This window comes from Oncorhynchus kisutch, linkage group LG22 (genome assembly GCF_002021735.2).
Source record: "Oncorhynchus kisutch isolate 150728-3 linkage group LG22, Okis_V2, whole genome shotgun sequence".
Classification (NCBI taxonomy): domain Eukaryota; kingdom Metazoa; phylum Chordata; class Actinopteri; order Salmoniformes; family Salmonidae; genus Oncorhynchus; species Oncorhynchus kisutch.
Window position 1 is genome coordinate 226,501 of NC_034195.2, and position 15,640 is coordinate 242,140.

General features: G+C 44.0%; 1 protein-coding gene across 1 annotated transcript; it reads right to left on the bottom strand.

Moving 5' to 3' along the window:
* Nucleotides 1–876: 876 nt before the first annotated feature.
* On the bottom strand, nucleotides 877–15,395 carry LOC109867625 (mucin-17). The gene is made up of 10 exons (XM_031801954.1): nucleotides 15,275–15,395; nucleotides 13,413–13,475; nucleotides 13,073–13,234; nucleotides 12,668–12,757; nucleotides 12,349–12,467; nucleotides 12,036–12,186; nucleotides 11,582–11,908; nucleotides 2,264–6,784; nucleotides 2,044–2,119; nucleotides 877–1,913 (listed from the first exon to the last, which is right to left on the bottom strand). The coding sequence occupies exons 3-10, from the start codon at nucleotides 13,190–13,192 to the stop codon at nucleotides 1,807–1,809; spliced, it is 5,511 nt and encodes a 1,836-aa protein (XP_031657814.1). The 5' UTR covers nucleotides 13,193–13,234; nucleotides 13,413–13,475; nucleotides 15,275–15,395; the 3' UTR covers nucleotides 877–1,806.
* Between the last annotated feature and the right edge of the window lie 245 nt (nucleotides 15,396–15,640).

Consider the following 15,640-nt stretch of genomic DNA (forward strand, 5'->3'; position numbering starts at 1 on the left):
ATTACTTTCTTTGTCTCCCCAAGTTAGGCAAACAGAGTAGTCACACAAACATGTGGTGCATAAATATCATATGTCAAATCATACTAAACTCGCTTGCCAGGCTTCACGGTTCCGGATGCAGAATACATGCAAGAATATGGCAGCTGGCCGTAAGACTCGCATGCTCCGGTAACTTCAAATATATACAACCTGAAGTATATACACTGAGTGCACAAAACATCAGGAACACCTTCCTAATATTTAGTTGCACCCTTTTCCCCCCTCAGATCAGCCTCAATTCGTCGGGGCATGGACTCAAAGTGTCAAAAGCATTCCACTGGGATGCTGGTCCATGTTGACTCCAATGCTTCCCACAGTTGTGTCAAGTTGGCTGGGTGTCCTTTGGTTGGTGGACCATTATTGATACACACGGGACACTGTTGCGTGTCAAAAACCCAGCAACTACACTGTGACATCAATAAAGGATCATAGCTTTCACCTGGATTCACCTGGGCCATCTATGTCATGGGAAGAGCACTCATGTTTTGTACACTCAGTGTATATTACACTGCTTTAATACTGCTAATTATTTTGGCAGACAGCAATGTTGTATTTCACACTAGAAACTCTGAATTCAATATACTGTAAATGATTCATCAAGCCCTTCTCTGTCAAGGCAGAGTTAGAGGAAGATGTAAGTATGCATTTCACCTATTCGACTCAGCGCATGTGATAAATACATTGATAGGATTTGACAGAAGATATTTGTCGCCATCTTGAGGCCTTTTCTACCTCTTTCAGGGCCGTGACAATTAAATAAATAAGTGAAAGTCATACAACTTCAGACCGTCTAACACCAATATAGCTTTTGTTGAGCAAGCAAATATCGCCATCAAGTTGACATACATCAATTCACTTTTATTCATTTACATTATTTCTACTATAATATAAAGCTCCACAATGAATATCTTAATACTGCACTATGGATACCATTATATACCCTTATAGAAGTCATAAAATGACTAAGCCTAGGTCATACCCTTCGTGTGCAACACAAGAACGCTTCACAAAATGCTGATCCTGCGTTCTTGTGTAAAGGTTTTTTTGTGTAGCTGCTTGTAGTTATTTCTTGTGTATGTATGTAGGGTATAAACTACGCTTTAGTCCCATGTCATCAAATGAATACCTAAATTAAAATGAAAAATTATGAAAGATAAAATATGAATCCAAATCTGCAATACAAATGCTTTATTAAAACAACCATTAAAAAGTATGTAAGTGATTGAAAAATAAAATGCATAGTTCCTCAAAGCCCAAAAAGTTTAGCACCACTTTCCTAATCGTAAGAGTAGAAGCTGCTGTTGGCCTTCCCTCCTTGTCATTTTTTAATTTAGGCTAAATATCTACATCCAATTTAGAGGCTGCAATGGATGTGGATCAATGATTACAATAGGGAGAGGGCATCAGATGTACAGCACATCTAGTCAATTGGTTGGGCTTCTTAGCTTATCTTCCTAGTCACAGGAGAAGCTGTAGATGTCTGAATGACATTTAGAAGCTCACATTCCTAGTTACAGGAGTGGGAGCTAATAAGGGATCAAAAGACCCAGATGGAATTTTGGTGTTGACTAGCCTATAGTGGATCTTCCTTAAGGAGTATAAACTAATGGTAAGCTAGTCCACTGACAGCCTGGTTCAAATATAGCAGCATTAAGGGACTCAAAATTCAATGAACTAAAATACAAATGTTGTATTGAGGCCAGTTGTGGTGTCCTCCTCAGATGTAGCCTGGCAAAAGCAATTGACATGGGCTGCACGTCATCCAGGCTACCCATCAGAGGACCCAGAGGACTTGCAGGTGACCAAGCGTTTCCAGGCCTTCTGGACTCCCCAGAAGAAGTCCCGGATGCCTTTCCTCATCTTGGATAATTTAACTGGCAAGAAGATGAAAATATGTAAGAATTTCAGATGGACAATTGTCTGATAAAACAATAATTTATTACTTCTATATATATATATATAAATAATTGTCCCATAAGAACATTTCCCCCCAGGAATACTCACTCATAGGTGGAGAATCCACAGCAATGTACATCTCTGGCTGGTTTGTAGTGTCTGTAAGGACGATGCTCACGTTGGACTGTGATCAGAATTCAAGAATGCACAATTAAACTTCAATTTCACTTCCTTTACATATTCCTATAATTATACAACTATACTTACTGGTACCGATATCAAAAAGCACAACCAATGACCATTCAAGAGTAATCTGAGCTTGTCTTACCTTTCTGCCGGTGGCATAATGCACCCCCTCAGATTCCGCATCCTCCAAATCATTACTGCATGAGTCTTCAAGGTCTGAGGTCTCACGGTCATATGGGTTGGAAACTGAGGGTTTCAAGATGGCCAGTAGCTTGTGGGAAACAATGACAGAGACAACGGAAAGCATCTCCTGATCCTCAAATAAATCGTCAATTTTCAAGGAGCGTTTCAAACGCTTGACCTTCCCAAGGTCAGTGTAGATGGCATCTGCCAGCTTCGATGTCATCTTAGAATTGAAACTTTTTTGCTGGCTTTCCATTTCCTCAATCAGATATTTGGCCACCTCATCGTCGAACAATCGGATCAGCTCAGTCACCAGATCACTGATCTGGATGTGCTGACGCTTGTTGGTCCTTTTTGGCATACGGCATATCTTCTTGACAAGCTTCATCAGGACTTCTTCTAAAATAAGCTCCCTAATGAAGCTGGTGGAACCGGATGTCACTTGTTCCACAGTGGACCACTCTGGCTGTTCAATCTCAATCTTGATGCTGCTCTGCTTAGCTTTCTTATTCAAAGATTGACGGGTTGTCATTTCATTAAACAAGGCTGTCAATTCTTTCAAGTTGAGTGTAGATTCCAGATTTTTGGTGTCTTGAAGTTTGGATGGTGCATCCATAATTCCGTTCGTGACAAGACAGACAATGTCCTTGTGCAGCTTGGGTGCCTTGTGGCACAGTATCTTCTGTAGGGCTTCCTCTGTGCCATAGCGTTGCATCAACTTTCTATGCACAGACAGCACCAACTGAAAGATGTCTGTTGCCTTCAGGCAGACATTTGCTTCCCTCCACCTGTTAGTCACCCTCACCCACAGAGCACTGGACAGCTTGTTGGTCACATCCTCAACTAGGGTCCAGCTGGCCAGTTTATCCTGGGTCCGAGGAACAATCAGAGACCGCAGCCGGACAATGATATCCATCACCGCCTCTACATGAACAATAATATACACCGGTTGGGATGCCTTCACCTCAGCCGAGCCACATCGGCTCTTAACCATGACCTTGTCCTGGTCTGTCCTAAGGCAGATGTCTGAGGAGAGCGGCCTGACAGAGACTTTGGGTACGATTGAACCCAGACGGTTGACTTCCCTGGTGACTGCACTCGCAATGGCTGTTGTCATCTCCCCGCGGCTCAAAGCTCGCCTCAGAGCATCAGGAGAGCCCATGCACTCCTCCAGCTCTCTGCAGAGGGCACTTACAATCCTTGCACTTGAGGGGCGGGAGTACGGCGTCTTGAGATCCTTGGTCATTTCCAATGCTGATGTAACGTCTGGGGAATCGGACATGTCCCGAAGGACAGAAACCACCATGTCCATTGCCACATCAGAGAGAGTGGTGGTTGGGGATGACACAGGTGATGCAAAGTCCTCTGAGTCAAGCTCATACCCATGAAGCAGCTTGGTGATCAGGTCTACAACCACCTCTGGTGTGGAATGTAGACTGGGAGAGTCCTTGTCGGAGGTCTCAATCATACAGGATTCAATTTCACTCAAAGCCCCTCTGACCATGATGTTTGTCTCAGAGTCATCGGGTACATGGTTCTCTTTGAGGTGTTTGATACCTGCCTCACACAGCTCTTTCACATGGATGTTCTCGGAAGACATCACTGCTTCTTGAGTAGTAGGTGGTTGATTGTCTATGGTTGTAGCCATGATTGTCCTTACCATCAGAGGACAAAGCTTTGCAACCAGTTCATACTGTAGCTTAAAGTTCTCAGAGCGGCTGTAGTTCATGGGTACCTCAGGGATGTCAAGGCCCTGAAATAGCATCCTCCGTACCAGTTTGCCCACTACACCCTCCAGTAGGCAATTAGTAGGGCTCAGGGTCTCATTCCCTCTGCCACTGGTGCTGGAAGGTAACTCTTGCTTCTTGTGAAGTCCATGAATGGCCTCACTTTGCGCAATACAACCCTCAACAGGCAACTCCTCCACTGCAATCGTGTGCATAACCACATTGACGTCGTTGGTGTGGGGTCCAATCAAATGCTTCTTATAGGTTGGGTCTGTGACATATTGTAAAACACCTCCGCCTGTCTTTAAGTTCTGAGCTTTATCTCCAAATGTTCTATCCAGGAGACACAATACTGACTCAGATAGTGGGTCAGTGAACTCCTGGAGCTCTAGGCTGCTCTCAACTTTGAAGGGGCTGAGGCTACAGATGATCTGGGAGCTGTAATAAGAAGCCTGCAGCTCTCTCTTGGACTCCAGTCTGTCATGCAGCTTCGGATATAAGGCATCTGCAATGGAGTCTGTGAGCCGCTCATCCAAATTAACAGGGAAAATTTTATTCAGGCTTTTGTTGAAAGCCTCCTCTTTGGTTTTCCTCAGGATGTCCCGCACAGCTTCCCTTGGGGCAGATTCAGAAGTGCAAACATGTCCATTGGATGGTGTCTGGGTGCCAGTAAGGGATTCCTTGATCAAGAAACACTGGAGTTCGGTGGCCACTTCCTTAGACATCTCCCTTCTGATCTTCAGAACAGCAGGTGTCAGTGTAGCTTTCTCCGAGGTCAAAGGTGTCAGACCTCTGGTCAAAGTTGAGGGGCATCTGAGATGATCACCCAGACCCTCTAAGTCATCAGAGCAGGACACCGTGGCAACTTTAAATAAAACCAAACTAATAAGGTTCTGAGCCACAGCAGATGATTTTGCTGATGCTGCCTGGAGTGTCTCTGAACTAACCTGATTGGAGGCAGCCATCTTTGTTGTTGCCCTGGTAATGATGTTACTCACAGGCTTGATGGAGTAGCTCATAAACTGGGATCTCAGGCTTTCAAAGACTCCCCTCACTCGTTCTGCCTTCAGGTCTTTGTCAGTGGCAAATACACACGACTGAACAGCATAGAGAGATAGAGGGAGAGGAATGCCCACGGGTGAAGCCACATCTGTGATATGGATGGAGGACTCTGAGGGTGTCCCCTCAAGGCGCCTCTGCAGCAACTTTATCATCTCCAGGACTCTGGCATTGTCCTGTGGTGAGGTGGAACACTCTCCTGAGAGGTTCTCACTGTCTAGTGTGTTCTGGATTCCAAGCAGTGTTGTGCTGAGTATCCTTCTGTCATGGGGAAGCACTCCCCTCAGTGCAGAAGAGGACCGGCTCTGTGGTGCTGGTGTGTTGCATGGTGTTGATGCACCAGAGACGTCACTTCCACTGTCATCATCTTTTTTGGTCCTCATTATAGTAAGGATTTCGTCAATAATCTCATCACTGTAGACTTCTAAGTCCTCTGTGGTATCATGGGCCGTTGGGGTGGCGATACTCAGAGTACGACCCCCAAGAAGTTTGAAGGACGTCTCCGACCCACTGCCAAGAGGGCCAACAGACACACATTGCAGTGTTTCGCTTGATGACGAAGAACAACTGGAGGAGAGATCAAGCAGCTCCTCCTCCAAAGTCGGAGAGGAGGAAAGAATTCCCTCCATTTTCAGGACAGAGATAACATCCGCAAGTGTTGAATCTACAAGGTCCTCACCTAGTGGGCTACTCCTTAAGTGGCTGACATACACCCTTGTAGGAGAATGGGAGACTGTGGTGGGAGATGGAGAGCCCTCCTCACCATTCACACTTGACCGCGCCTCCACAATTGCTAAAGACTGGGAGATGACGGAACATACAAGTCCGCCAGCCCGCTCAATAATGGAGGGGAGGGAAACATCCAAAGGGGCTGGAGGTGTCACACTCCCTCTTTGGCCATTTCTATCTTGGCTGAGGCAGATCGACGAGACCTCAGTAGCAAATTGATTCTCCCGCACAGGGCTGCTGCTAGAGTCAGGTCCAGGAACATTTGAAATGGAGCTTACAGTCAGGGAGCAAGGAATTACACTCCTACTGTCTGAAAGCTTAATGGAGCAGGAGGAGGGGAGGCTGCTGGAGGAGAAGTTGGTGTTGGTCTCTTCGCTGGAGATTAAGGAGGAGAAAGGGGCCAATGTCAGTTTGACAGGGATGACATGCCCACGACCTACCACAGCAGATAAGGTTCCAGAGTAGTCAGTGGCAATAGGTGGTTTCGCAGAATCTGGTTTAGCAGATTGTAGTTTAGCAGGTGGTGGTGTCGCAGATTGTGGTTTATCACATGGTAGTTTAGCAGATGGTGGATTGGCAGAACGTGGCCTAGCAGCCAGGAGGTTCTTAGTAGAGATCTGACTGGAGAAAGAGTGTGCTCGTTCCTCACTGGACAGAGAACTGCTGCTACAATAAGTCTGGACAGCAGTGACTGGTACATCAATGGAGATTGGGGAGGACCTACTGTCAGGACTCTGAGTGAGACAGATGACATTGACTTTGGAGAGTAGGGAGGTACAGCTGACAGAGCCCTGGGTTGAATCTTCGTTGGTGTCTTTGCTCATGGGGAGCATATTCTCTGCAGCACTTTCTGAAGCTCTCAGCCTTATAAGGTCAACCAAGGCAGGGATCAGGATGCTATTTACCTCCTCCAATACTGAGCTCGTTATGTGCCCAATCATGAGCAGCAAGTCCCTAATAGTAATCTGTATATATGAACATCAACAGAATTGATTCAGATTTACAGTATGTTGGAAATCAAAACACATGTTAATACATATTAAATTATTTTAAAAAGTTAACATAAAGAGTTTACCTTTCTTTCTCTAGCAATTACTCTATATCAAATGTGCTGTCTCCATTGTTGCAACTTAATCATCTTCCTCATCTAGACTTTTTACATTTACCAAAGTGGCAAACGCATATCATATCATCCAAATACAGTGGCAAGACAAAGTATATGAACCCTATTGGAATTATCTGAATGTCTGCGTAAATTTGTCATAAAATTAGATTTAATCTTCATCTAAGTCACAACAACAGATTAACACATTCCGCTTAAACTAATAACACACAAATGATTGTATTTTTATTGTCTATACTGAATACATAATTTAAACATTCACAGTGTAAGTTGAAAAAAGTATTTGAACCCCTAAGCTAATTACTTCTCCAAAACCTAACCTGGAGTACAATCATTGAGACGAGATTGGAGATGTTGGTTAGAGCTGTGTGCCCTAAAAATACTCACAAAATGTGAGTTTGCTATTCACAAGAAGCATTGCCTGATGTGAACCATGCCTCAAACAAAAGAGATCTCAGAAGACCCAATATATGAAGAATTGTTGACTTGCATAAAGCTGGAAAGGGTTACAAAAGTATCTCTAAAAGCCTTGATGTTCATCACTCCACGGTTAGACAAATTGTATATAAATGGAGAAAGTTCAGCACTGTCGCTACTCTCCCTAGGAGTGGCCGTCCTGCAAAGATGACTGCAAGAGCACAGCGCAGAATGCTCAATGAGGTTAAGAAGAATCTTAAAGTGTTAGCTGAAGACTTAAAGAAATCTCTGGAACATCCTAACATCTCTGTTGACGAGTCTACTATACGTAAAACACTAAACAAGAAATGGTGTTCATGGGAGGACACCACGGAAGAAGCCACCAAATAAAAACATTGCTGCACGTTTGAAGTTCGCAAAAGAGTATCAAAATGTTGCAGATTCTGTGGAGAGATTAAACTAAAGTTCAGTTGTTTGAAAGGAACACACAACACTGTGTGGAGAAAAAAAAGCACAGCACACCAATATCAAAACCTCATCCCAACTGTAAAGTATGGTGAAGGGAGCATGGTATCATGGTTTGGAGCTGCTTTGCTGCCTCAGGGTCTGGACAGCTAGCTATCATCGATGGAAAAATGAATTGCCAATGAATTGCCAAGTTAATCAAGACATTTTGCAGGAGAATGTAAAGCTGTTCGCCAATTGAAGCTCAAGAGAAGTTGGGTAATGCAACAGGACAACGACCCAAAACACCGAAGTAAATCAACAACAGAAGAAAATATGCCATCTGGAGTGGCCCAGTCAGAGTAGGGAACCTCAACCCGATTGAGATTCTGTGGCAGGGCCTCTCGAGAGTTCGGTTCACACCAGACATCCCAAGAATATTGCTAAACTGAAACTGTTTTGTAAAGAGGAATGGTATAAAATTACTCCTGACCGTTCCTCAGGTCTGATCTGCAACTACAGAAAATGTTGAGGTTATTGCTGCCAAAGTAGGGCAAACCGTTTATTAAAACCAAGGGTTCACATAAACTCAGCAAAAAAAGAAAGTACACCATACGATTATGTTAGGTCTAGTCACAGAAAAACATACAGCCATTTTCCAGCCAAAGAGAGGAGTCACAAAAAGCAGAAATAGAGATCAAATTAATCACTAACCTATGTTTTGTTCGATAAACTTCATATTTATTTCCAAAAATCTCAGTTTACATTGGCGCGTTATGTTCAGTAATGTTGTGCCTCAAACATCCGAATTTGCAGAGAGCCACAACAATTTACAGAAATACTCATCATAAACTTTGATCAAAGATACAAGTGTTATGCACAGAATTAAATATATACTTCTCCTTAATGCAACCGCTGTGTCAGATTTTGAAAAAGCTTTACGGAAAAAGCACACCATGCAATAATCTGAGTACAGCGCTCAGACACAAAAACAAGCCATACAGATGGCATGTTGTGGAGTCAGTAAAAGTCAGAAATAGCATTATAAATATTCACTTACCTTTGATGATCTTCATTAGAATGCATTTCCAGGAATCCCAGTTCCACAATAAATGTTTGTTTTGTTCGATAAAGTTCATCTTTATGTCCAAATACCTCCTTTTTGTTAGCGTGTTTAGTTCACCAATCGAAATTCACAAGGCGAGGTCAAGTCCAGATGAAAGTCCAGACGAAAAGTCAAAACAGTTCTATTACAGTTCGTAGAAACATGTCAAACGATGTATAGAATCAATCTTTAGGATGTTTTTATCATAAATCTTCAACAATGTTTCAACCGGACAATTCCTTTGTCTTTAGAAATGAAAAGGAACGCAGCTCGCTCTCACGGCCACGTGCATGACTTAGCTCATGGTCTTCTGCCAGACCTCTTAGTCAAACAGCTCTTATTCGCTCCCCCTACATAGTAGAAGCCAGAAACATGGTTCTAAAGACTGTTGACATCTAGTGGAAGCCTTAGTAAGTGCAATATGACCCCATTTACACTGTATAGTAGAAAGGCAATGAGTTGAAAAACTACAAACCTCATATTCCCCACTTCTTGGTGGATTATTCTCCGGTTTTCGCCTGCCATATGAGTTCTGTTATACTCACAGACATCATTCAAACAGTTTTAGAAAGGTCAGAGTGTTTCCTATCCAAATCTACTAATACTATGCATATATTAGCTTCTGGGCCTGAGTAGCAGGCAGTTTACTTTGGGCACGCTTTTCATCCGAACGTGAAAATACTGCCCCCTAACTGAACATGTGGCTAACAGAAATGGAATAATGTGTCCCTGAACAAAAAGGGGGTTCAAAATCAAACGTATTTGCCAGTTCTTGCTGTGAGATGTTACCCCACTCTTCCACCAAGGCACCTGTAAGTTCCCAGACATTTCTGGGGGGGGGGGGGTGGCCCTAGCCCTCACCCTCCGATCCAACAGGTCCCAGACGTGCTCAATGGGATTGAGATACGGGCTCTTCGCTGGCCATGGCAGAACACGGACATTCCTTTTTTTGTGTGTGAATTTTACCCCGTTTTCTCTCCAAGAGACGAAGGTTGAAAGTCATGCGTCCTCCGATACACAACCCTACCAAGCCGCACTGCTTCTTAACACAGCGCACACCCAACCCAGCCAACCCGGAAGCCAGCCGCACCAATATGTCACAGGAAACACCGTGCACCTGGCAACCTTGGTTACTGCGCACTGCGCCCAGCCCGCCACAGGAGTCGCTGGTGCGCTATGAGACAAGGATATCCCTACCGGCCAGCCCCTCCCTAAACCGGACGACGCTAGGCCAATTGTGCATCGCCCCACGGACCTCCCGGTCGCGGCCGGTTACGACAGAGCCTGGGTGCAAACCCAGAGTCTCTGGTGGCACAGCTGGCACTGCAGTACAGAGCCCTTAAGCACTGCGCCACCCGGGAGGCGCAGTGGACATTCCTGTCTTGCAGGAAATCTCGCACAGAACGGGCAGTATGGCTGGTGGCATTGTCATGCTGGAGGGTCATGTCAGGATGAGCCTGCAGGAAGGATACCACATGAGGGAGGAGGTTGTCTTCCCTGTAACGCACAGTGTTGAGACTGCCTGCAATGACAACAAGCTCAGTCCGATGATGCTGTGACACATCGCCCAAGACCATGATGAACCCTCCAACCCCAAATCGATACCGCTCCAGAGTACAGGCCTCGGTATAACGCTCATTCCTTCGACGATAAACGCGAATCCGACCATCACCCCTGGTGAAACAAAACCATGACTCGTCAGTGAAAGGCACTTTTTGACAGTCCTGTCTGGTCCAGCGATGGTCGGTTTGTGCCCATTGGCGACGTTGTGCCGGTTTCCTTACAACAGGCCTACAAGCCCTCAGTCCAGCCTCTCTCAGCCTATTGCGGACAGTCTGAGCAGGGATTGTGCATTCCTGGTGAAACTCGGGCAGCTGTTGTTGCCATCCTGTACCTGTCCCGCAGGTGTGATGTTCGGATGTACCGATCCTGTGCAGGTGTTGTTACACGAGGTCTGCCACTGCGGGAACAAACAGCTGTCCGTCCTGTCTCCCTGTAGCGCTGTCTTAGGCGTCTCACAGAACGGACATTGCAATTTATTGCCCTGGCCACATCTGCAGTCCTCATGCGTCCTTGCAGCATGCCAAAGGCACGTTCACGCAGATGAGCAGGAACCCTGGGCATCTTTCTTTTGAGGTTAGTATAAAGGCCTCTTTAGTTTCCTAAGTTTTCATAACTGTGACCTTAATTGCCTATCGTCTGTAAGCTGTTAGTGTTTTAACGACCGTTCCACAAATGCATGTTCATTAATTGTTCATGGTTCATTGAACAAGCATGGGAAACAGTGTTTATACCCTTTAAAATGAAGATCTGTGAAGTTATTTGGATATATATGAATTATCTTTGAAAGACAGGATCCTGAAAAGGGGAAGTTTTTTTTGTTGCTGAGTGTACTTTTTCCACCCTGCACTGTGAATGTTTACACCGTGTGTTCAATAAAGACATGAACAAGTATCATTGTTTGTCTATTGTTGTGACTTAGATGAAGATCAGATAACATTTTATGACCAATTTACGCAGAAGTCCAGGTAATTCCAAAGGTTTCACATACTTTTTCTTGCCACTGTACTTGGATATGGATTTCCCAGTAGATGGGAGACAGGGAAGCAGTAATATGCCTGCAGCCCCCAAAGAGTGAAAGCTGGGAACATGTTCATGACCAAAATGACCTACCACTGACGGGCTAGCTGAATGTGGTGAGCAGGTCATCACAGAAGACAAGGTTCCAGAGTGATCAGAGTCACTGCTAGGTCTTTCAGTTGGTGGTCTGGCAGAATGTGGTCTGGTAGTTTGTGGTCTGGTAGTTTGTGGTCTGGTAGTTTGTGGTCTGGCAATATGTGGTCTGGTAGTATGTAGCCTAGCAACCTCGAGTTTCTCAGTCGAGATCTGACTGGAAAGAGTGTCTATCGAGGAGGTGGAGTGTCTGAAGGGAGAGTCCATTTCCAGAGGTGTGTGTGTCTCCATGCCCAGGGGTCTCCAATCTCCCATCTGGCTACCAGGCTAAGAGAGACGGGTGAGAAAGAGAGGCAAATGGATGAAGATACCAACAGAAACACTGAGGTCCTACTGCTGCTTAAGCAACTGTGTGTTGATATCAGCCCTAGGAGTGCCGCTGTTCCATCCTTACCTGTCCAATCACCGACCAGCGGATTTGGCGCTCCAGGCGCAGCTCCCTGCACACTTCTCTTTCCAGTTCCTTAAGCCTGAGGCGTCGTTTCACATCCCAAGCCAGTTCGGCCAAGTGAAGGTTCTTCCCCTCTTCCATTTCACTCTGAAAACTTCACATACAAGGGAACATAAAACATGATTAACCTTAATACTCAAACTGTCCACCATATCTATTTCTTAAGTTATTGCTAGATAGGAGGTCAACGTGATTCCACACCTATGCTTATGTTTTTTTTAAACAAATTTGAGTAAAAGATTCTAATAACACTCACGTGTTCTTGAAGTAGTTTCTACCCTTGGCAATGAGCCAATCTCTAACATCCGTCAGTGAGATGTGGGACGGAACCTCCCCTTGCTGCTGCAAGACTAGGAACTGCTTCAAAAGCGTTTTCTGAGAGAGAGAGAGATTCATTTGCACCCTTGCCTTCCACAAGTTTTTCCTGGTCTTGTCACGTGATCAGAAAACCCTTTCCCGATCCATGAGCGACAGCAAGTTACATACACAGTTGGAATAAAACGCATGGAAAGATGTCGAACAATATAGCATTTGTGTTTTTATAATTATGCATCTAGAAAGCAGACCACTCTAACCTGCTGGGCACAGCACTGCTTCTCCCATAGCAACTGAACTGACTTGATGTAGCTACTGTAGCGATTGTACTCTTTACACGTACACAGCACCTGAAAGGGAGGAGCCACAAAAGAGCCATTTTTAGAGGAAGTTCATGTGTACAAACACCCAATCCCAAATCTACCTCTACCCGAAACCCCAATATTGATTGATTTTGCCTTTATTTAACCAGGTAAGACATTAAGAACACATTCTCTTTTACAACCTGCACTATCAATGACCATATGTAGATTTGGATTTGTGTAAACTAAGCAAAATGGCAAACATTTCACCTAGCCATCATATTGCTTACACCTGTCCAATTTTCTCAGTTCCATATAAGTGTCACTTTTAGATTTTGGAAAGAAAAGGGAGGTCTGCCTTGCCTTCTCATTTGAGGTGATGAGTCCTTGCTTAACCAGCCGCTTCTTCCTTGCCGGATGGCGGAAAAAACTCTTCAGGTGTTTGTCGTGGAGGCAGTTATAACTAACATCTATGACTCTCATGTTGGGGTCCAACAGGTCAAATCCTGGGGTCTCCTGATGGAGCTGTGGATTGTGTTTTAACAAACCTCAATGTCAGGGCAATGGATACTACAGTGGGAATGGTTTTGGAATTAGGACTGGAAATGGAAGGAAGTCATTAAAAATATATAATTAGGTAACATTTCATTTGAAAGAAATTGAGGATCTCAGATCATTTGGAATGTCATACTATCACACTAACCTTCTCCCCCAGTTTTCCTCTGAAGAATACAGGGAATGTCCTTTCTGGAGCTTCCTGTAACCCCTACAAAGACAGAGACAATCATGACAAAACTTTTTAGACGTGGGGTTTTGGTAATGGTTTTGATAGTAGACCCCATCCCTGTCACTTGGTTTGCAATAATTCCACCTTTTGCCAATTCACTTGCATGAAAAATGTTGAACCAAGCTTATCTCTAAAACAAATTTGTTTGATCCATTTACATTGTTAAACTATCTTTAAACTAGTCAACTAGCCGTAGGCCTACATGATGACTGATTCTGTAGGCTACATATTCATCTCATAGACTTTCATCGTCCATCTTTAGAATTATACAAATGTGAAGCTACATTATTATGAAGAGCGAACAAAGCATTATCCTAGGCCTACTCACATTTTCTTCTTCTTTGCCCGCACTTTTTGACATAGTAGGTATATTGACTAATATTGTAAACAAGTGATGTCCTAACTGAAACTTGATTATCCTGTGTCTCCAGAAAAGGTATGCCCGATGCCCTCAAGTAAACGTGACCTAGACCTATGTTGTTGTACTGATATAAACACTATGAAAGGATATTGTAGCCTTAACCTACTGATATAGTCTACAGGCTTATTTATGGTGTGCCCGCTCCATAAAGCACACCTCCAGTTGTGACTGGGTTTGCTGCAACACATGCACTCTGTTGCCAAGCCTTCCACAGAATCATATCTCAACCCTAAAATGTGATCCACATGTATTCGATGTCGAAATTGTCAGTCATTTGCAGTGATGGATTTAAAGCATTACCACGACTACGTCTATATTATTCAATTATTGCACCCACACTGGTTGGGCTGCCAACGAGCGTCTGCATAGCAAAGGGCTAAAATAGAAGACAGTTCTATTTCTGATGCAGATCCCACTGCAAGTCCTGCCTCTCCCATCTCCTCATTGGCTTATAGGAGCAGGTACCCACTTGCCATCTCCTCATTGGTTATACCCACATGGGTGACTGAAAAACCAAAGAGGTTTGTAGTTTTTCAGTGGCGGTAAGGCACCTAATTTATGAAAGTTGCCAATTGCAATATAGAATCAAGAGAAGAAAAAGCCTGGAAGGAGGAGAGATGCCTAGAAACGATTCGGTTGACCGTTTTATGTGTGGATTAATTGGTGGTGTAAAGGACCTTGGTTCACACAGGGTCATGTTTGGCGAGTCAGTGGACAAGTATCCTGCCTCTATTGTACTGTGTTTTGGAGAAACTGGGGGTCGTATTAGCAGTAACTGCAAAAAGTTACTGTGAAACCAAGGTAAATGGCAGTAACTGAACTTCCTGCCTTTTAGCTTGGTTTCAACCTGCCCTTGGCTGCAGTTACTGCGTTTAACCTTTGTATCATATCATTCTATTCTGATAGAGATGCAATCGAACCTGTATGACACTGACTGACAGCTACACACACATACATTGCTAATCTAGGGATACAACACCATGGCACAGCATTCCCGGGGGGAAATGATGGTTTAACTTGCTCTGAAACGCCGACATCCAGACACTGGTAAGAACTAGCTAACTAAGTACATCTGACATCAAAATAAATTAGCTAGCTAGCATAGACTAACAATGCTCCCTGCTCTCATAAGAGATCTGCAATTGATACTAACGTCAATCTATTAGCCATATAATCAATTATATTCTGAAATATCATCTGCTGGTTTCTTTGAATCAGTACACCATACACACGATTTCTAGCCAGTGACAGCCACTTAGCTAAAAATGACGCTAGCATTAGCATGAAGCAATAGATTTGTGCTACATGTTCCCATAAGAGACGATCAACAGTTTATACTAGCTTCAATCTATTATACCTGGATTTAATATCATCCTTTTAGTTGTATTCAGACATTCAATGGGTTATTTCAATCCGTAACGTTACACCACACACACGATCTTTAGCCAGCTGACGGTCAGTTGGACGTGCACCCCATACTGAATTGTCAAAAGCCACGCACACTCTTTTTCCGGATGAGCGCACACACAGCATTGCTAGCTCATTAATAATATATCCACTCACATGTTTAGGGTTTCTGGTTTTCTTTTATATTCCAGTATTGCTTGACTGTCCTGGTCAGGGAAGTTACAATCCCAAATTGTATCCATCACCTTTGTTGGTGGCATATGTAATTAGTACAACAAGCTTTGACATGCCAAACGTGTGCTCAATGTGTCTGCTT

Excerpts from the sequence above, each read along its gene's own strand:
- LOC109867625 (XM_031801954.1), bottom strand. The coding sequence starts at position 13,192 with ATGAGAGTCATAGATGTTAGTTATAACTGCCTCCACGACAAACACCTG. Across the intron at positions 12,468-12,667 it reads AGCAGTGCTGTGCCCAGCAG|AAAACGCTTTTGAAGCAGTT; the intron begins GTTAGAGTGGTC and ends TCTCTCTCTCAG. Across the intron at positions 6,785-11,581 it reads ATTCAGCTAGCCCGTCAGTG|ATTACTATTAGGGACTTGCT; the intron begins GTAGGTCATTTT and ends TCATATATACAG.